This window comes from Schistocerca piceifrons, chromosome 2 (genome assembly GCF_021461385.2).
Source record: "Schistocerca piceifrons isolate TAMUIC-IGC-003096 chromosome 2, iqSchPice1.1, whole genome shotgun sequence".
In the NCBI taxonomy this organism is placed as follows: domain Eukaryota; kingdom Metazoa; phylum Arthropoda; class Insecta; order Orthoptera; family Acrididae; genus Schistocerca; species Schistocerca piceifrons.
Window position 1 is genome coordinate 400,767,057 of NC_060139.1, and position 22,318 is coordinate 400,789,374.

Here is a 22,318-nt window from a genome sequence, read left to right on the forward strand (position 1 = left end):
TCAAGAACCTCTTGTAGACCCCTGGTCACGAGTCTGGGTATTTTGACATTGGCCTCTCAACAAATATATTCCTTAATGTCATATCTAGTTAACAACTATAGTTTATTCCCAAGAATAAGCAGCTTTCACTCAGTTAATACTCGGCAGAAATCAAACCTGCATTTGGATCGGACTTCCTTAACTCTTGTGCAGAAAGGTCTGCAGTTAACTGCTGTATTCATTTTCAGTAAGCTACCGCTCGAATTCAAAAATGTTAGCAGTAATCCACGCGCTTTCAAATCTAAACTGAAGAGTTTCCTCTTGGGTCACTCCTCCTATTCTGTAGAGGAGTTCCTTGAAAAATTAATCTGATTCTTGGTGTATTGTTGATTGCATTTACGTAAACTTATGGATTGACTTTTTTCTGGTTCATAAACATTTTATTCTTATCTGTTATTATGTTAATGTTGTAATTTCATGTACTGATACGTTCCATGACCTTGGAGATTTGCTCCTCAATTTGGTCGTACGGAACTTGTGTAAATAAATTAATAAGTAAATAAATTCTGGAAGTCTAAACTATGGGTATTAGTTCATCGTGGGCTACACTGTTTTTCACCCCAGCCCCTTTGATAGGAAGGAGGTTATTACCCCACCGGCGTTTCTTTCCAGAAAGTAATCTGTGTACCAAGTTTGGCTGAAATCGGTCCAGAGGTTTAGGAGGGAACGTTGGAATATACGCATACACATACATGCCTATACATACATCCAGTTTTGTAGTATGTATGGATACTCTGTGGCGCAACCGACAATGATTTGTCTGTAATCGGGAATGACTCTTTCGGAAAGACTACGCAGATAGTTAGGTTTGCTTATGACTGTTGGTCAATCAAGGAATAATCACATCTGAATACCGTGTTATCGCCATGAACCCAGGAAATAGACACAGTTGTAGCGCTACAATTTCTTCTCCTTAAAGTCCTACCTCATCCTAAATTTCAGATAGTCACTGTAGTAGTTGCGGCGCAGAATTATATGAACCACTCTTGCACTGATCCACAAACACCGTAGATCCTACATAACAGGTTTCATGCTTTACAAGGACTTCCGCTGTTTGCATGAGACATGCGAACAATAGAGTGATATCTCAGTTGGGTTGACTGGTGCTGCTTCGTAGCATCACTTGCAGTGTCATCCGATTGGCAAGACAACACTTACGACCTACGGCCCACGCCATGCGACAGGTTCTCTGAAATGTCCGCCGGCCGCAGTGACCGAGCGGTTCTGAGCGCTTCAGTCTGGTACCGCGCGACCTCTTCGGTCGCAGGTTCGAATCCTGCCTCGGGCATGGATGTGTGTGATGTCCTTAGCTTAGTTAGGTTTAAGTAGTTCTAAGTTCTTGGGGACTGATGACCTCAGATGTTAAGTCCCTTAGTGCTTAGAGCCATTTGAATAATTTCTCTGAAATGTCAGCAACTTGTTTCGCTCACTCAGGTGAAGCAAGGCTTGGATGCAACAAGACATCTTCGCCCAGCACTGAAAGGTGCTCCGTTTCTACGTTTGTATCTGAAAGATAATCATCTCGTGGCCTGAAGCGCAATTACACTCACGATTGTTCGATGCGCTAAAAAATTGTAGTGAATGTCTACTAGTTTCTCGTGCTTCTCTATCTAGTATCTATAACTCAGTGACGAGATACTATAGCTAAAAATCTAGTACACACATAACGTAGATTTTATTCTTTCGGATATCGGGGAGAGTTTTGTGTAGAAACAAATCAGCAGATGCTATTATATTTACTGTGAACAAAATTATGTCGGACGCTGCCGAGAGACAGCTATAAGTCCAGGCCACGATCAAGGCTGCAGCCTATCCGGCCTTACTATAGCTAATGTTTATGTTCACTAATTCTTTAGTCTTTATTATGATCAGCTCTGTTAGCTTGTTATAGATGAGAGGAGAGACTACATCATAGAAGCGTTTTTTTTTTATTCTTTATGGGCAAGCGTGTATCAGTTTGCGATGTTACGGCAATTACTAAAAGCTCAGCTGCCTCCTCATCCGCGACGTCAGCGCTGTCACTGCCGCGTGTATATGTTTCGATAGCCCTCAGACGTTCCGCTAGGGACCATCAGTCAGTCGCAGCCCTTCGCTTAATGCTCCCCATCCATCATACGGAACGTCTGCGTAGTGTCTGTGCGTCAGCAATGCGTCTCTCGCACACACACACACACACACACACACACACACACACACACCACTCCGCAGAATCCCTTGTGACACGTAATGACAAGTACTCAAAGAGAAAGCAGGGAAGAAAAGATAACAGAGATAACAAACAAAAGGAAAATAAAGGGTTCTTTCCATGTGTTGCTATCATACAAATCTTTACTCCATATGTTACAATTAAGATTCCATCCATTTTGTGGATTTGATAGTGCCGAAATTTCACTGTGCGCCGAGACCCTGTTGAATCTTCGTACTATACAAGCATTCTTGGTTAGCTCTAACCGACTTGTGTTTTCGCTAGTCGTGCCATATTGAGTTAGGCCTACAACGCAATAGTGGAGGTTCGGCAGAACAGTTGGCTGCACTAGTTTGCGTTTCACATCCAATGTAAATGTGCTCCAAAGCTTTATGGGACATAGGGGCGAGCAGAAATCTTCCGGCGCATGGAGATAATATATATTTATATATTATATACAGGATATTCGAAAATTCCTGTTTTACTATAGTTTCAGACGTTTAACTCGTCCACTTTTGCTTGAGGATCTGAATTAGGCGTTAAGCAATACAATTACTAGGTAACTATCAGACAGGAAACACAACGAAACATCCATTTGTCAATCAAGCACATTTGTTTATATTGACATTTTAACATTACGTATTTACATTATTCCATAACAGAAAAGAACCCAGCGTATTGTACATTCAGAACAGTATTGATGCATTACAACAGCGGCTCGAAGTGGCAACCACCAACATTGTTACAGACATTGTACTTACGGTGCATGTACTGGTACACATTCTCCACCCAACCTGGTGTCTCTTCAGTTTTTATTGCAGCGACCATACTCGGGCCAGCAGACCTTCCTCTGTCTCGACCCACAAGAAGTAGCCCATTGGAGCTAAATCCGTCGATCGCGGCGGCCACGCGGTTGATCCACCTCGGCCTATCCATCTGTCGCCATATCGTCTGTTGAGATGTCTCCGAACCTCCCGTCAGAAGTGAGGTAGTGCACACCATGCTGAAACCACATTTCCTGACAAGCATTCAATGGCACATCTTCCAAGAGCGGGTCCAGTATGTTTTGTAGGAAAATCAAGTATGCAATTCCAAGACATTTCTCTTTCCCTCAGCAGACTTGGATGCGTTACACTTGTGAATTGAAACCGCCGTAGAACGGAAATGGTACATTCCTATTCAAAATGCCATGTACTTACTTCCCTCTAAAATTCCTTGACGGAAATTTCCGAACAACCTCTATATTAAAAAATATATGGCACCCGTTCGTCCAATATCTCCATCCAAATGTTTTTTGGAGCATACTGTAAAAATCTGAAGTAATTCGCTCAAGAACTTTCAGAGTTTTTTGCTAACAATGTTACTCCTTTGTATGTAGCCTATGCCTGTCCGAACATTTATTAGAGCACCGTGGAACAATCTGAAGTAAATCGCTTAACAATTCTCGAGATTCTTGCTAACAACGTTCCCCATTTGTCTATTACACAGATATTATAAATCGTATATATCAAAAATTTGTGGCCCGTGTCCGATCGAATGTTTATTGGAATATCGTCTAAAAATTTGAAGTAAATCGATAAAAATCTTTTCGAAATTTTTGCTAATTACCTTCCGCTTTATACGTTGTACTTATATTTTTATATACTATATACATTAAAAAATATGTAGATGAATTCCGTCAGAACACTTATTAGAGTTTGTCTAAAAATTTGTAGTAAATCGGTCAAGAACGTTCTGAGATTTTTGGTAACAACGTTAAACAACGTCTTTATATTGTATTATAGATAATTTCTTCTAACGTCTTTTATATTAATTTAAAAAAATTTATGAAACATGAATGTGCAGATAAGCCACCAAAGGTAGCCTACCAAATGAGTTATTTGACCAGTTTCGCTCAGCAGAGGCGAACATACTCAGATATCCATTGCCGTTGCGGCAACACTTTTAGAGATTTAAAGCATTCTCGGCACATCGTCAACACACAGTAATGTGTGTTGGATCTGCAGATTCAGTACATCTTCATACAAAAATCACGAGAATTCTGTTCCAAGTTGTTCAGCATTTTTGGCAGCCAGCGAGCTATTTGGTGTAATATCTGTGTAGGGTACCTCTCCCCTGAAATGATTACTCTTGCTGACCTGGAACTAACGTGATACTCCTCACAAACTGCAATAGGAAGAAAACACTCAAGAATCTTCCAAACATGAGATATCCACCAATTTTAAACAAGTGATTTCTCAAATCTGAGACACTTACATAGAAAAATTACGCAGGTCACTTAAGACTGAATCATTAGGTTCAAAGGTATTGTAACTAGATTTAGTCAAATGTGCAGAAATGACTAATAATATTCGCCACTATACGTTTTAATTTTGTCGCTTTTTCTCACTTTCGTGAGTTTCATGTGCGTATACGCGTGACCAATGACAAGCAGAACAAGCAGAAAATGAGCGGTACGCTGTCATACCGTGATGGAAATATAAACAAAAAAAAGTATCCGCCTAAATACAACGAGAAAAAGAGATTCTGTCAGTGGTAACACTACAAGACGTTTATTAGCGAGTCTTACACAGACAGTGCGCGGTACCTTTCTAAAAAAAAAAAACTAAGGTTTTTAATCACATATTACGTATCGCAGCGAGGCTCGATAGCACAGTGCTCCAGACACTGCTCTTGTATTCGAAAGGAGCGCGACTTAAATTCATGTCCTATTAGGCTTTGTGACTTCCTTAATTCACTTCGTCAAATACCGGAACAGTTGTAACCTCCCCACCGAAATTTAAAAAGACAATATATAATAAATGAATGGGAGCCAAACATAACCTCCCTAGCAATTAAATTTAATGACAACAAAAATGTGAAATTCGCAATCTGACTCTGGTGTAAGCTCCCACAAAAATAATGAAAAACAATTCAGTGCTAATGAAACTTCAGTGACAATGAAAATTCAATTAAACCGAAATATCGGTCTTTGACCCTGTGCAAAAATCAGAATTAAATTCTTACCTCATTGTAACTGCTAGTCAAATTTCTGCTCTTATTCTTGCGCACGGCTTGGAGGAACTGCATTTCAAATAATAATATTCTTTTTTTTTTGTAATTTAACTGAAACTTTTCTTTAAGGGAAGTGGGACGAAATCGTTAGTTCAATTAAATAATTTTTTTTTTTTTTTTGTAAAATTGCTTTTGAAATCAAAATTATTATTGGGGCTCTTGTTGGAAATTAATTACAATAAATAAACTTTACATTATCTGATGATTACCTTAATTAACAATATACCTTATTCAGCATCTTGACCAGTATTGCCGACAGACTACATCACACAACCGCACTGGGCTGCTACCACTGACCCACTGCACTGCATGACGACTACTAGCGTACTGTACTGCACGACTACTACTAGCGAACTGCTCGCAACACTCGCGCGGTCAAGCGCAGACTAACTACGATAATAGGCTCTCTGGTCAAGGATTTTAACGTGCCTCACCATCGCTGCTACGTTACATACGTGTTTCACAGTGCCTTCCAAATATACGTCATAGCTAATCATCAATCCTTGCCTGGACTGAGTTAGTGCTTCCTCCCTGATGTTGCTGTCCTGTTTGCCTGATTTTCACAATAAAGGAAGAGAAATCAGAGTTCAGAACATTTACTGGAAATAAGTTTTTGTCTTTTTGTCTCATGTTTAGTTGTTATTAGGTGCTTTTCCCCCACCTATTTCTAAAAGCAGACTATCTTGACAGGAACGAGAACATATTAATCTACTCAGATGCTGATGATATTACATGTTTGACAATTGCTGGTGCTATGACACCTATTTTACTACAGTTAACTCGTGCTGGGCAGTGTTTTCCTCTTAACTGGTATTTTTTAAAATGTTTTTATACCAGTTGTACACATGACCACTTGTATATTTGCCCGGCTTATGTTGGTAGGCGGACTATTTGGTGGCATCGTGCAGAGGTACTACACAATAGCGAAAAATTGGCAATAGTAGAAAATAAACAACAGAGTCCAGAATGAGATTTTCACTCTGCAGTGGAGTGTGCGCTATATGAAACTTCCTGGCAGATTAAAACTATGTGCCGAACCGAGATTCTAACTCGGGACCTTTGCCTTTCGCGGGCAAGTGCTCTACCATACGAATTACCCTAGCACGACTCATGCCCCGTCCTCACAGCTTCACTTCTACCAGTACCTCATCTCCTATCTTCCAAAATTTACAGAAGCTCTCCTGCAAACCTTGCAGAACTAGCACTCCTGAAAGAAAGGATATTGCGGAGATGGGGGGAATGTATTTCGGAGACAATTTCAGATGCTGAATTTTTATTTTTCTGAACACAAACCGTAGAATTTTTCATAAGACAGCTACGTGCGCAAAGGTATTGGCCATCCTGTAGATATAAGTGGTACTCAAATGAAAACGAAACAAATGGGGAAAAAGTGCCTTCAGCATCGTGCGCTGTGGTTGCTGATTCTATTCTCCCATGCGTTTGTTTGACGTGGGTGTGACACCCTGTGACTGACTGGTCCGATCGCAACACAATTATGTTCCTATGTTTGGTGGCACCTGAAGATGAAGCTTTAGGCTTCGAAACCGGTCGTTCAACAAATTAAGAAATTAGTGGCAACTGAAGAAGATTCTTTTTTTCTACAAATATGTTCCTCAGTTGTTGATGTTGGGAAGAAATAAGTAAACTGTTAATTATTTCGAAAGTAATTGGCATAACTATTAATGCATTTATCCCACTGTGAGAGAAGACGATCAATGGCTTCATGGAAAAATATTTGCGGTTGCCTGTGCAATCATCGTTGTACGCATGCGTGCATCTTCTCGTCCAAAGACACACGACCGTCACGAATGTTTTTCTTCTGGGGTCCAAACATATGGAAATTGCCTGGGTAGAGATCGGGACTGTACGGAGGATGTGTAACGACTTCCCAGTGAAACTTTTTCAACATTGGCAGCCTGCGCTCGGAATTATCCTGCAGCAGAATGACGGCGTCCGTCTACATTCTGACGACGCGCTTCAGTTTTGCAAAGTGGAGCGCCGAGTTCCAGAAAGTCAGTGAGCAGCGGGCCCTTAGCTGGCGTGCTTCCTGTTTAGATACACTGCAGAAGCTTCGCTGGGCAACCTTTACGCATCCACCATACAGTCCGACCTTTCCCCGTGGGATCTTCATATTTTTGGAACCCCGTAGAACGACATTTGCGGTCGTAGATTTGCTTCAGACGAAGAGGTGTACGCTTGGGTACAATCATGGTTCAGCAGGCAATCGCAAACATTTTTCCACTTGGGTACTGACAGTCTTGTCTCACAGTGCAAATAAATGAGGCGCTGAGAACCGTGGGGGCGTAAAGCACTCTGTCGTCGATTTTGACATTGTAGAATGTATTCATGCTCCTGATATCTGTCGATCTTAGAGCGAACAAGCTTTGTCATTGCTGCACCGCTACACCGTACAGATGGACATTTGCGATAAACTGTCTCTACTCTTTCTCTGATAATCACTTCAATATGGGCCCAAAGCGCAATTTTTCATAGCTGAAGGAATGCTCACAGGCTACACAGACACCCATTTCTTCATAAAACCTTGAAGCTCTTGAAGTAATGCCCCACCGTGACCCCACGTCCCACGGTTTCACATTCCTGTCTGTAAAATGGGCGCCGAGGATTTCAGAATTCTTAAGAGTGTCACCGACCTCACTACCAAACCAAAAGTTGATGTTCGTGGTAACAATGTACATTTCAGAAATTTTACAATTATGTTTTCAACAGGTTGCCATGAACTGTTGTTTAAAGTAACATGTCCTCATTGGAGTCGTGGGAGGCAACCATTTTCTCAAAGCCACTGTTTGTGGATGCCTTGTAAAATATAATGCCCATATACATAGGTGGAAGGGAAATATCAACCATGAAACACAAAGGCTTAACAAAACTATTAGTTCAAACTTGAAACACGATTCAACAAAACTACTACTACTACACGCCTGAAATGAACAGGCAGTGTTACTTGAACCTCAAGTCAGAGAATGTGTTTGATGAAAACGATGATACGGAGGAGCATGAAGTATTGGGATAAGTCATCATTATGTGTGTGTGTGTGTGTGTGTGTGTGTTTGTGTGTGTGTGTGTGTGTGTGTGTGTGTGTGTGTGTGTGTGCGGGGGGGGGGGGGGGACATGTAGCAACTATTCTTTACGATCTGGTCTAGTTTCAAATTAATTACAAATTACTCAACAGTCAAAACTACGCTGCTGCCAATATGTGAAAATTTTGTGGATTAACATTCATGTTAATATAGTAATAGTACAGGGTGATACAAAAAGAATACCACAACTTTAGGAATTTAAAACTCTGCAACGACAAAAGGCAGAGCTAAGCACTATCTGTCGACGAATTAAGGGAGCTATAAAGTTTCATTTAGTTGTGCATTTGTTCGCCATTTCAGCCAATAAAGTTTTTGGTCCCTTTTTCTTCGAAGGTGCTACTGTAACTGGACTACAGTATCTGGAGATGTTAGAGAATTGGCTGTTCCCTCAGCTCGAACAAGAAGCACAACAATTCATATTTCAGCAGGATGGAGCGCCACCACATTGGCACTTCTCTGTCCGTAACTACCTGAACGTCAACTACCGGAGGCGATGGATCGGCCGCCAGGCAGCCCGTGACAGAGCACTTCATCACTGGCCTCCAAGAAGCCCTGATCTTACCCCCTGCGATTTTTTCTTATGGGGGTATGTTAAGGATATGGTGTTTCGGCCACCTCTCCCAGCCACCATTGATGATTTGAAACGAGAAATAACAGCAGCTATCCAAACTGTTACGCTTGATATGCTACAGAGAGTGTGGAACGAGTTGGAGTATCGGGTTGATATTGCTCGTGTGTCTGGAGGGGGCCATATTGAACATCTCTGAGCTTGTTTTTGAGTGAAAAAAAAAACCTTTTTAAATACTCTTTGTAATGATGTATAACAGAAGGTTATATTATGTTTCTTTCATTAAATACACATTTTTAAAGTTGTGGTATTCTTTTTGAATCACCCTGTATTAATTAAGGTTTCATAATATTAATGGGCACTTTTCTTCTTTTATAGGAAACGTAAGATTTTGAGACTTGTGTACAAAAAGAAGTCAGGCCTATGAGACTATGGCTACAAATTTCACTTCCACAAAGATCTATTTTTCTCAAAACTTTTTGTCTGTGCTTTGGGCCTTTATGGTTCAAATTGCCTCAAATGGATTAATAGTAATGGCGATTACTTTTGAAATAATAACTAGTTTACTTACTCGTTGTCGTCTGTTTCTTTTTCATTTACCTTCCCGTCATATTTGAACCGTTAATAGCCGGCAACGCTCTGTAATAAAGGCATGTTCCAAACACGTTGCTAACAACGGCGTGTGGTGTTGTGTTGCAGGATGCGCGAGTACGTGGAGGAGAACGAGAAGAGTGACCCGCTGATCCACGCGCCGGACAAGAAGAACAACCCGTGGGCCGAGAAGGGCAAGTGCGTCATCATGTAGGGCGCGCCCTGCCGCGAGCCCTGGGACCACGACAACAGCCGCCTCCCACCCGCCGCCCCCAGCCACCGCCCCCGACCACGACCACGACCACACCCTCCGTCTCCGGCTTCGGCAGCCTGCTACCGCCTCCCATCTCCGGCGACTTCCTCGGGCGTGTCGTTGTCCTCGCAAACAAGTCAAAAATGTGTTCACATTTCACGAGACGGTCCTCGAAATGGAGTGAGCAACAAAGGCGGACTGCTTAGAGGAAAGGGGAAGAATGGATACCTGCTAGTTAAAACAATCTATTCCGTTGAATTTAAGGGGGTTAATAGATACGAGAAATTTACTATTACTGCGTGGATCTAGCCACCAACATACAATCATAACGATCATTCTTAAATTATTCAAAAGCGTCTAGTGTAAGACCCGCTTCGGAAGAAAGCGGTATTGCTTCAGATATTTTAGTTTCGTCCATTTCACCTACGATCGAATCATCTTATCACAGAAATCAGCGCGACCTATTCATCCAGTTTAGCACTTGTGGAAAGAAGACAAGCTCTCATGGCATGCGAGGGATGCACAGTTCTCGTTTAATCAAAGTTTCCAGCACTTTTACATGTAAGCATACTGTTTGATCTTAGTACTTACACTTTATATACCAGATCACTTGAGCGTAGTTATTCGTGGTTATACCGCGTTCACTGTAGAGTTTCACACTTAGTACTGTACCTTTAAGAACTGATTCCAATTAGAACTGAATTGCCAAACCGGATATGTGACGAAGTTAGCAACTGCTGGCTCTCGTCGAGAATTATATTTTACAGCCAGTCCTAACCAGTCTCGATCTAATCGTAAAGATGATGGAAATTATCCAAATAACACTAAAGATACGGTTGCCTTACTGTGAAATTGTCGTCTAAGGCGATTTCAAACCCCATAGCGCGAACAAACACGTAGTTTTTGTAGGATGTCTCCTACTGAACGTCAGCAGATGTGGGAACACAGCAGTAGACTCGGCTAAACTGTGGGAACCTCTTTTTGATAAAATTCTTGGTATAGCTTTGCAATGCGATTACTTTTAAGCCCTTACGAGATTGAAGTTTAGCATTCTGTTGCATTTGTAAATGTTTGTTGTATTTTCATCATTTGAGATATCAGATTCCCAGAGCATGAGAGTGTTTGCACTTAAATATCGTCACTTAACTCCAGATAATTAAATTTGTACTTCAATTTTAAGAAATTAAAATAGCGTTGTAAATGTACTTATAATAAAAGCCAAAACAGAGTCACCAATCCACGTCACACTTTGTGCGTTTAGTGATATCGAAGATTTTCCAGTCGTTAAAGTTTCGCACGTGTATTTACTATTTATTAATGTAAGAATAATTTATATTTGAACGGTGAGCCTGCATGAAAAGAATAACAGATGTTGCTGCCTGTGAATTCTAAAAATGTCCTTGACAGTATTCGGAATTCTTAATCAACTCGTTATCACCTTGAAATGGCCTAAATTTGGAATTTTCGTATTAAGAAGACGATATTTTGTATACCGAAATTCTCTGAATGGAAAGGCCAGTGAGCAGAAGTCATAACATTGACATTGTTAAGAAGCAATGTTATTCAGTCGTGGCAATTGTCATGCACGGCAGTCTGTGGGCGTAGATCTTAGTAATTCCATTGCTCAGGTACTTAGAATTTCTTGCGTAAGCATTCAGAAATCGAATATTTAATGTTTTCTTAGTTGTTAACTTTTATTACAGTTTTTGATTGCAGAAACGACGTACTCGCTTTTTCATTTGACTATAGGCAGAGGGAACTAGTGAATTTAACTACTCAGATCTAGTTACAACGCAGATCACGGACTGATTCGACTTCTATACCGTCATTAACAATGCTAGATAGTGTTTGGTCCTAGTTAGCAAAAGTGTTCTCAAAGAATTGTTCACTTCGCTCACTGTAGTTCTTCTAACTAATCTATAATCTCCCACACTATGAGTGTTTACTGAACTTTTCAACTCTTATTTGTTTCAAACGTCTCTCGTATTAATCATAAAATTATACGCAGAAGAATATCTCCCACAGGTTAAACAACATCACATGCAGTATCTCCTCGTCTCAGAGAAGCTATTAAGGAGTGTACATTAAATGTCCACTATCATTTGTTGTTTTCATTGTTGTAAGAAATAGAATTCCCTACTGCCTTATTACATACTTAAAATATTGTGAATGTATTTTCATTACGTAGTTGGTTATTTATTTATTAAATTATTTCTGTATTCATATTGTGTAACCATCTTATCGTGAATTTGTACATGTAAATAAAGTTGTCATTTCTTGTGACTGTAACAATTTCCCAGTCCATTCCTTCAGGATAAATACTTTCCCCTTTGGTATTTCGTCATGACAAAATATAAACTGTCTTGAAAAAATCATACAGCGTCATTTGATGTTGCTCAGAACGTGTGCCAGCACACCTAGCTTCAATAGCTTCAGTGGCAATTTTAACATCTATCTTGAGTCTCTTGAGTTTAATCTTAATGAGATACGAAACTAAAGATATTGGTGCCTGTTCATATGAGACATTCAAATTGTTTAATTACACGAGAGATTTAATGTTGGAGGTTGACATAAGAATTTCTGCAAGAGATGAAAAGATATAGTTATGAATATCGTGTAGCATTACGGCCCGCTCTCAACTTCTTAAGCAGCCTGCCTGTACGCAACGAACAGAGACGATAAGAGAACCAAACACTTTTGTCATATCACATAAAAAGTTGAAATACAAATGGTAAAAAATCAATAAATAACAAGAATATAAAAGAGTAGAAATTTCTCTACAACTCTTCATGCGTAAAAGTACCTGTAATATGTAGTCATAAAGTGAAAGATAGATAATTATGTCGTTAAACAGTTTAAATGTCCGTTTCACTGATAAACTTAACAAAGACTCTATTTGGTATGAAGGTTAAAAGACACCATTAATCTTCTACACATTACCTGAAAGCGCCAAGCCGAAACGGGGCCTGTATCACAATCAATAGTGTAGAACATTCAGAAATACAGCGTCTTCATTCATAATATTAAGGTTTGCAAACAACCTCAGAAGATCGCTAGGTCTTTTTCCGACGTGAGCCTGGAACCTATTCTTGTAGAACGGGGAGGATATATTCATGATACAAACAAACACACAATGCCAAAAAAGTAAAGCACCTATAAGGAAAGGTTCGTTTTAGATGAAAATCCGTACACATGCATATCATCAGCGGTCAGAACTGCAATAGTTTTCTCACCATATGACCTTGTTAAGTCTGAGAAGATGTAGGATGGGTGTGCAATGTGTTACACGGTTAGGGAGACAGCGCTACTAGCGCATGACAGAGAGTGAATGGGCATCATTGTGGATTTGCATGTCCCCGACACGCATCTAGGGGGCTTTGATGTGACAGTGGCCAACGTGGTGCATGACACATACGGTTCTTCTACCATTCCCAAAGTTCTGATCGACCAAGTCTAACGACACCTAGGGAGAACTGCCCTACTGTGCATCAAGCACATCGTACCCTGCGAGCAGGCACAAGTAATGAACACTTTATAATACCACGTGTCATAGCACAACACTGGCTGAAGACTACCAGAAGCTGGGCTAGCGAATCACCTCCCATGTATAAGCTGCCATTAGGACCACAACATAAACGGCTACCTGTGGGGCCGTGCCATACATGGGACTGCTGACGACCAGTGTCGCATCATTTTCAGCGATGGAAGTGCTGCACGACCTCTGACGACCATCGCCGAGAGAAGTGGGCAGACCGCATTCTTCCGATGATGGAGGAGGATCACAGTGTTTTCCCTGGCGCCATTGTGTGAAGAGCCGTTGGGTATGATTTTAGTCACCTCTGGAAGTGTTTCAGGTAACTCTGACGGCACAGCATATATCACACACAACCTGCATCTCCATTCGTTACCTCTGACCAGTCAGTAACCTTTTAGCATTCTTCACTAAGGATAATGCTCACCCTCATATTATGGATGGCGGTTATCGCTGAAACAACCGGTTTTTGATTATATAGTTTTTTTCACGCCAGTTTAACCTGGCTGTTAAAAGCGATCAAAGTAACCGTTTTATGGCACTTTTTTCTTATCATTTCCTGTAATAAACGTAGAAATCGAACAACGGAAAGAAAAAAATCGCCAGTATTGATTCGAATTTTTTGAAACTATGCTTAAAATCATGTTGTAATCAGGGATCATATCAGTATTTTGGGCATTACGAACAGTCAGTTCTAAAGGGTGAAAACTGAGGTTGAAGGAGTTTGTTTTTCGTGTTCATTTGTCCTTCTCCAAGGGCTACAAGCAGATAAAAGCATATTATGTAGACACCGGCAGCAAATCTGCTACTTTCTATTTTTATTGTGGATTATTAATGAATAGTTGTTAAGTTTTTAATTTATCTCTGTTACCACAATGTCCTTCGTCCTTTGCTATTTCATAGAAATGACAGACAAATCATGTTTTAAGGCAAATGAAGCATTGTAATTCATTGTTACGTCACTTCGTAAAATTGTATCAGTGCCATTCTGCATTACAACGAATGTTCAGCGGCAACAGCGAAAAATTACTGTATAGATCAAGTGGGGGGGGGGGGGGGGCAAGTCTTGCACACGACACGTACACGCGACACGTTAACAGAGGTATTACTGTCTCAGCAATGCTATACCAATTCTTATATCATGTGTTTGTTGCTCGTTTCTGTCGTCAATGTTGTTAAAATAGAACTGATTGCTTTCCCCATTTTCTGTATCAACACAATTTCAAAACAACGCAAATTTTACGCATAAAAATTACTTCTTTTTTAAAAAAGGTTTACTTAAAAACGAAAAATTTTAGCATGGTTACTATAGCTAATTGATATTTCTGATTTTTACTCGGTTATTAGTGACAAATAAAAAACGCCTGTTATTACTGAGACCAAAAAATTACAGGAAAATACCGGTTATTCGGAAATGAAATACCGGCACCGGCATTAACCGGGTAATTTTTCCCGTCCCATTCCTGCACTGCACGGCTCGTATCTCTAGTAACTTGCTGAATGATTTCAAGGCAAGATCCCCCATGCAGCATGTGTGGGACTCGCTCGTACGTCAACTCCACCCCAGTTCCAGTCCCCGTGATTTCAAGCGCCTATAACACCAATTGACGGCCAGCATACCATATATAGGGCTCTGCTACATCCCTCCCGGTGGGGCACAATATTCCTACTGACAACGGACAGCAGAGCGCTCGTTCACACCCATTCAGTTGTCCATTTATCTTGATTTTGTAATCACTGATACAAAGCCACCAAATCTCTCAAAGTGTGAAGTCACATTTCGCTTCCCCCTCTCTCTCCCTCTCTCTCTCTCTCTCTCTCTCTCTCTCTCTCTGTATATGCTTTTGTCATTGAGCGTATTTCCCCGTAAATATTCTGAATAACTTAACTCTCAGTGGCAAAGTGGCGTACTACAAAAGCAGTGGTCTCAGGTTCGATACCCGGCCAGTCCTACGATTTTTGTGTTACTTATCACTTTTTACACTTCCGGCAAAGTCTTCGACGTGACAAATGCCGAGTCACACCGTGGTTCTGAATCCACGTTAAACTCTAGGTCCCCCTGTACTCAGTACAGCTAGTCAGTTCAAAGGTCGGAAGGAGACAAAGGCATACCACCTCCAACAGGAACATGTCTAGTAAAACACTGTAGTGTTCAAAACAGTCTTTGGATTGGTCACAACTTTATCATCAGCGTCTACATGAAATATATATTTCCTTAGACCTAGAATTATAAAGTAACCATTGCTGCAAGTAAATCATACACTGAGGTGACAAACGCCATGGGATATCTCCTAATACCGCGTCGGACCTGCTCCTGCTCGGCGTAGTGCAGCAACTCTATGTGGCATGAACTAAACAAGTCGTTGGAACTCCCCTGTAGAAATATTTGAGCCATGCTGCCCCTATAGCCGTCCATGATTGAACAAGTGTTGCCGGTGCAGGATTTTGTGCACGAATTGACTTCTCAATTATATTCCATACATGTTCGATGGGACTCATGTCGGGCAATCTGGGTGGCTAAATCATTCCGTCAAATTGTTCAGAGCGTTCTTCAAACCAATCGCAAACAATTATGACCAAGTGGCATGGTGCATTGTCAGCCACAAAAATTCCATCGTTGTTTGGGAACTTGAAATTCATGAGTGGCTGCGATTGTCTCCAAGTGGCCTAACAACAATTTCCAGTCAATGACCAGTTCAGTTGTACCAGAGGACCCAATCCATTCCATGCAAAAACAGCCCACACCATGATGGAGCCACCATCACCTTGCGTAGTGCCTTGTCGACAACTTGGGTCCATAGCTCCGTAGGGTCTGCGCCACACTCGAACCGCGAGTCATCTGACCAGGCCACGGTTTCTCAGTCTTCTAAGAGTCCAATCGATATGGTCACGACCGCAGGAGAAGCGTTGCAAGCGATGTCGCGCTGCTAGCAACGGCACTCGCGTCGGTCATCTGCTGCCATAGCCTTTTAATGGCAGATTTCGCCGCACTGTCCTAACAAATGCTTTCTTCGTATACCTCCCCCCCCCCCCCTCCACCCGTCATAGATTTCAGCAGTTATTTCTCGCACTGTTGCTTGCTTGTTAGCATTGACAACTCTATGCAAACGCCGCTGCTATCGGTCGTTAATTGAAGGCCGGCGGCCACTGTGTTGTTCGTGGTGAGAGGGAATGGCTGAAATTTGCTATTCTCGGCACCCTCTTGATGCTGTGGATCTCGAAACATGAAATTCATTAATGGTTTCCGAAATGCAGTGTCCCAGATGTCTAGCTTCAACCACCATTCCACATTCTAAGGTCGTTAATTCTCGTCGTGCGGCCATAACCCTTTCACACGAACCACCTGAGTACAAGTGCAGCAACGCCACTGCACTGCCCTTTTATATCTCTTGCACGCGATACCAGCGCCATCTGCACACATGCACTTCACTACCTCTTGACCTTTGTCACCTCAGTGTATTACAACTATTCACTATTCAGCGCACACGGTAAGAGTAATATTCTATTCTTTAGGTCATCCATCGTTTTCGTTGCATCGTAGTCACACTAATCCGTGTGTATTCCGTAAAATCCAAAAATAAAGAGAACATTACCAAATACACTCGTGAACTGTTTTTAATAATAACAATAACGGGATTCCAGTCCGAAGGAAGATCAAACTGAACTTTCCTATTAGTCCGGCAATAATTTATATGATTTTTTGAAACTAAAAAGGAAATGGTGCATAAATAAGTGTGAACAGAAACATGACTACACTATAGACGCATTTATCTAGAGTCCACAAATACGCAAAAGATAAAACTCTCACATATTCGCAAGGGAAGTGTGCCAATACGCGCGGAAGAACACCACCCTTTCCGACTCTCGGCTGAGCCCACTGACAAGTAGACGGCACGACCGTGGGGTCGGGGATTTGTCCGAAATTTCGTGTAGTGAAAGAGGACCTCTAACACCTCACGCGGTTAAAATATTAGGACGCACTACCCGTAAAAACCCGGGAAAAATCGATGCAAAGTTTCTTAGGTGCCTTATGAGTATAAAATGTTAGTCCATTGCCGAGCCGTCGTCTGGCGTCGACGTTTAGGCCTCGGAGTCTTACGCCAGAGGTCTCGGGTTCGATTCCTCCTGTGGCACTTTTTTTTCATCTCTTTCATTTTCTTTTGTTATTCCACCAATTATTCAGAAAGTTTTGCATACCTACATTATCTTTAACATATTAGTTACATTATTGAATAAAAATTATTTTCTTTTTGTCGAACAACACAATTTATGGCGGTGGTTCCAATGGTTCCAATGGCTCTGAGCACTATGGGACTTAACTTCTGAGGTCATCAGTCCCCTAGAATTTATAACTACTTAAACCTAACTAACCTAATGACTTCACACACATCCATGTCCGAGGCAGGATTCGAACCTGCGACCGGAGCGGTCACGCGGTTCCAGACTGAAGCGCCTAGACCGCACGGCCACACCGGCCGGCTCATGGCGGTGGGTTTTCCATTTTTAATTGTAAATTATATGAGGGGAAACATTGGATTTTTAATCAGAATAACAAAGTCGATTGGGATACATTTAGTTTTTATACATATAATAATTATAAACAAGAACCACAGTGGTAATTATCGTAAAAACAAACAAAGCTATAATTTTTGCGACATCTTGCGCAACATATGAAGGCGGATATTTTTCAATCACAGGGCGTTTGCAATAAATCTGTACAAAAACATGCCCCATTAACATTTACGAACATGTTTTGAGTTTCTGATAATTTTGAGGCAAACCAGGCATATTGAATCATATCTCGGAATATTGGTGACGATAATTGACGGTGAATTATAGAATGAATTTTTATACAATCTTCCCGGGAATTAATTTCACGCTTCTTCTGTAACAATGCGCTGCAATTTTGCAAGCAACAGAAGAAAAAAAAGTGCCGCAGGAGGAATCGGACCCACGACCTCTGGCGGAAGAGTCCGAGCGCTAACCACGTAGGCCAGACGGCGGGTCGGCAGTGGACTAACATTTTATACTCATAAGGCACCTAAGAAACTTTGGATTGATTTTTCCCGGGATTTTCCGAGTAGTGCGTCCTAATATTTTAACCACTTGAGGTGTTAGGGGTCCTCTTTCACTACACAAAATTTCGGACAAATCCCCGACCCCACGGCCGTGTCGTCTCCTTGTCAGTGGAATTTCCCAGCTAATAGTGTTATACGACTTTTACTTTAGTCGTATGTCAGCGCCCTCAGCTGCTGAAGGCAGGCTTATTTTGCGCTGACTAATTCAATCTAAATCACAAACTTCGACCCGCGGTTTGAGGCGCCGTGTCACGGACTGCACCGCCCCTCCCGCCGGAGGTTCGAGTCCTTCCTCGGGCATGTGTGTGTGTGTGTGTGTGTGTGTGTGTGTGTGTGTTGTTCTTAGCATAGGCTAGTTTAAGTAGTGTGTAAGCCTAGGGACCGATGACCTCTGCAGCTTCGTCCCTTAAGAACTTACACACATTTGAACATTTTGAACAAACTTCGCGGTGAACGAAACAATAAGAGATGTTTGATAAAACATTGACATCCTTTCTGCAACATTCCTGTCGATATTGAGGTTATATTTCGGTATATTATTCTTCTAAATCTATTCACGTCCAGTATTTTGTGCACCATCCGAAGCGACGATGGAAAAAGGGTGGTGTGCCACACCACGAAATTAACAACCCTAATTGGACTTTTTCGTGTATTCATTAGCACAGGATACCATAACTAACCATCATCATCATGGTGCCCGTTGATATGTCAAGTTTCTGGTCATTATCGCTAATAGTACTCCCAGATGTTATGTGGAAAGTCCAAGGATTCGCACGCAGTTTCCGTAGAAGCACTGGGATACAAAGCGAATAAGTTTAAAAATTATTTTACCTTTTAATACTCCAATATTTATGAACGCGTTTTTTTGCCAATGGTGAGTACAACTATGTTCTGAAACGTCTGCTAGTTGTTGATGTGGTAAAGTAGAAACGGTTTTAATTAGGACATGGGCATATATAATTACACATACAGTTTTTAACACAGTTAGTCCTATTTAATTTTAAGATGGCCCTTATTCATTCCGAGACTTAACGTAGTAAATACAGTACTTAATTTCGCTTCCTCAAGGCTTTAGCGTGCCCCTGCTAAACCATTAGAGGCAATATATTGATGACGTGTAGCTTATAGGAGTGAATTACGTTACGTGACCAAAGGTCTCCCGATGCCCATTCCTATTTTTTCCCGAAAGAAGTCAGCCGGCCGGAGTGGCCGTATGGTTCTAGGCGCTGCAGTCTCGAGCCAAGCGACCGCTACGGTAGCAGGTTCGAATCCTGCCTCGGGCATGGATGTGTGTGTTATCCTTAGGTTAGTTAGGTTTAATTAGTTCTAAGTTCTAGGCGACTGATGACCTCAGAAGTTAAGTCGCATAGTGCTCAGAGCCAGCCCCAAAAGAAGTCACTCATATAATTAAAATTGTTTGACCTCTTTTCGCCACTATTGCGGCGTTAAATTGTGGATAAGGGTTTTGGCTACGTGCTGACACACTGAAGATTGAATTTATTCAATTTCCGCCTGAAAGACCCTGAATAATTGGTGCTTAGTTTTTCAGTCAATTAATCCGACACGAAACCGATCGTTCTTGTTCAACCTAAATACGTTCAACGAGGTTTGACGCTACGAACAGACCAGTTCAGCAAATCCACATGAATTTCTTCGAATCGCCACGCAGTGTTCTCTTTATCTTCTGGATAAGATCATTACCTTTTTTATATCAAACGAAGTAATCGCAAGGTAAAGATACTTGTTTGTTTCCATAACAGAAAAAACTGGTTTACAATGTATTTATTTGTGCAGTGGCAGTTTTATTTCGAGACCCTTTTTCCATTGTCGCTTCGGATGGTGCACAAAATACTGGACAGAAGTAGATTTACAAGAACGATATACGAAATATAACCTCAATATGGAAAAGAATGTTGCAAGAGGGATGTCAATGTTTTAACCCACACTTCCTATTGTTTCGTTCAGAGCTAAGTTTATGATCTAGATTTAATTAGTGAGCGCAAAACAAGCCTGCTCCAGCAGCTGAGGTCGCTAACACACGATTGAATTAAATGTCGTATGACATTGTCAGCTGGAAAATCCCACAAGGTGGGTTCAGCCGATAGTCGTAAAGGGTGGTGTTCTTTTGTGCGCAGTGGCACCCTTTTCTTGTGGATATGGAGAGTTTCGTTGTTTGAATATTTGTGACGTGTACATGAAGGTAATGGATGTGTGTATAGTGTTATCTTATGTTTCTGTTTGATGAAATTGAGAGAAGAAAGAGGGTGAAACTTAGTGTCGGTACACAGCCTGCTACTCTCGAAACCTACCAATGTGGCCGCAGAGCTTAATGCCCCTGCTGACGGGTCATCGCCAACAGTGTCACATGCTCTAACTTCACGAAACATCGTGGAGCCGTTTGGAGTATAATCCAGGACACTGGCGCAAAGACTGGTAATCGGGAACTTTATGCAACAACATCTCCTACCCCTGCCGGCCAAATACTGTAAGTGAAAATTTCATCTACCTCCAGGATTCCACGGGCTTCCCTTGAGTCGAGTGCGCCGCATGGGCGTGAGTTAGCGACGTCAGTTACGGAGGCGAGTGCTAATACAAGGCAGAGGGGAAGCACTCGTCTTAGAGGATGAATATTTCGATACTTGGAGGTGGATGGCGTTTCTATCGCCGCTATGTAACAGGCTAGCTGATCGTGCACCAATATCCTCGCTCACACTCACAGTTACTGTCCCCTGGAGTGACAGAATTCAGTCCGTCGGATGGGAATTGTAATGTTTAGAGTTGGCGATCATCTCGGGCTAATCGCCATAAGAAGGTTATACGCCAGCACAAGGTTTCACCATTTTCCTCTCTTCTTCCAATAAATTTACATACTTATCAATAGTAAAAAATAGCCCCTCCCATCTCTCTCTCTCTCTCTCTCTCTCTCTCTCTCTCTCTCTCTCTCTTCCCCCTCCTCCCTTCTCTCAGTACAAGCAGTCATCACAATTACCCACAAGATACGAAATATCTAACACATCATCCACGCGTCAGAGGCAGGCTGCTGCAAACTTATCTTCACTAGGATCTCACCAAGAACACCAGGTCGCTCTCTAACAAAAAGGTAGTTGGCTACCGACTCCAGCTATTCCACCGTGTCCCGCTACGTCCAGCTGAGCCACTACAGTACCAGCAAAACACAAATCGTTATACTGTGCGACCGTATGTCTTAACACTGCAATATGTTTACTTACTTAATTCTTTTATCAAAAACATTAAATAAAATCGTTATCCACATCCGACAGAAAAAACTAGCGATCATTGTTCACATGTTCAACACAGAGATGTATTCTGGTAGGAGAAAGTCACAGATCGAAGCATATACCAAAAACATTTCTATACTACAGGCTACGATCATACGGTGGTACACAGACCCCACCTAACATTTTCCAGCTTATCAGCCCGCTGCAGATGACGTATAGAAATTAAACAAAATTTTAACTAGAAACTTTGTTTCAAATCAGGCAGTATACAAGGGGCATACACATGTAACAGAAAAGAAACAAGTATTATCAATTCTTCACTGTTGTCTCAGCGTTTGGAGTCTTTATCAAAGAGGCTTGACAGCATTAATAGTATAGAATGAATTCATAGGCATCGTGCAACGATTGCAACAGATCGGTATAGCACATAAGAAATTGTAACGTAGGTGTTCGGGGAACTTACATGGGAATCTCTGGAGGAAAGTCGACGTTGCTCTCGCTAAACCTTGTTGGATAAATTTATAGGACCCATATACAAGAGCAACTATGTGACCATCTGTTACACCTGCTACGCTACAAAACACTCTTTATTACGCAGTAAATACGGATACACTGTAATTATTAGATAGTTCACAATTCAGGTTCACACTGGTTGGTCGTAAATTGTAGAATATAACAAGA

The 22,318-nt window shown here is 41.5% G+C and overlaps 1 protein-coding gene across 1 annotated transcript in view; it reads left to right on the top strand.

Annotated features, from left to right (window-relative positions):
• LOC124775429 overlaps window positions 1-9,749 on the top strand; it is a 76,058-nt gene extending 66,309 nt beyond the window's left edge. The window contains exon 3 of the mRNA XM_047250261.1: window positions 9,644-9,749. Coding sequence (XP_047106217.1) covers window positions 9,644-9,749 — 106 coding nt within the window. The remainder of the gene's footprint in view (window positions 1-9,643) is intronic.
• The last annotated feature ends 12,569 nt before the right edge of the window (window positions 9,750-22,318 follow it).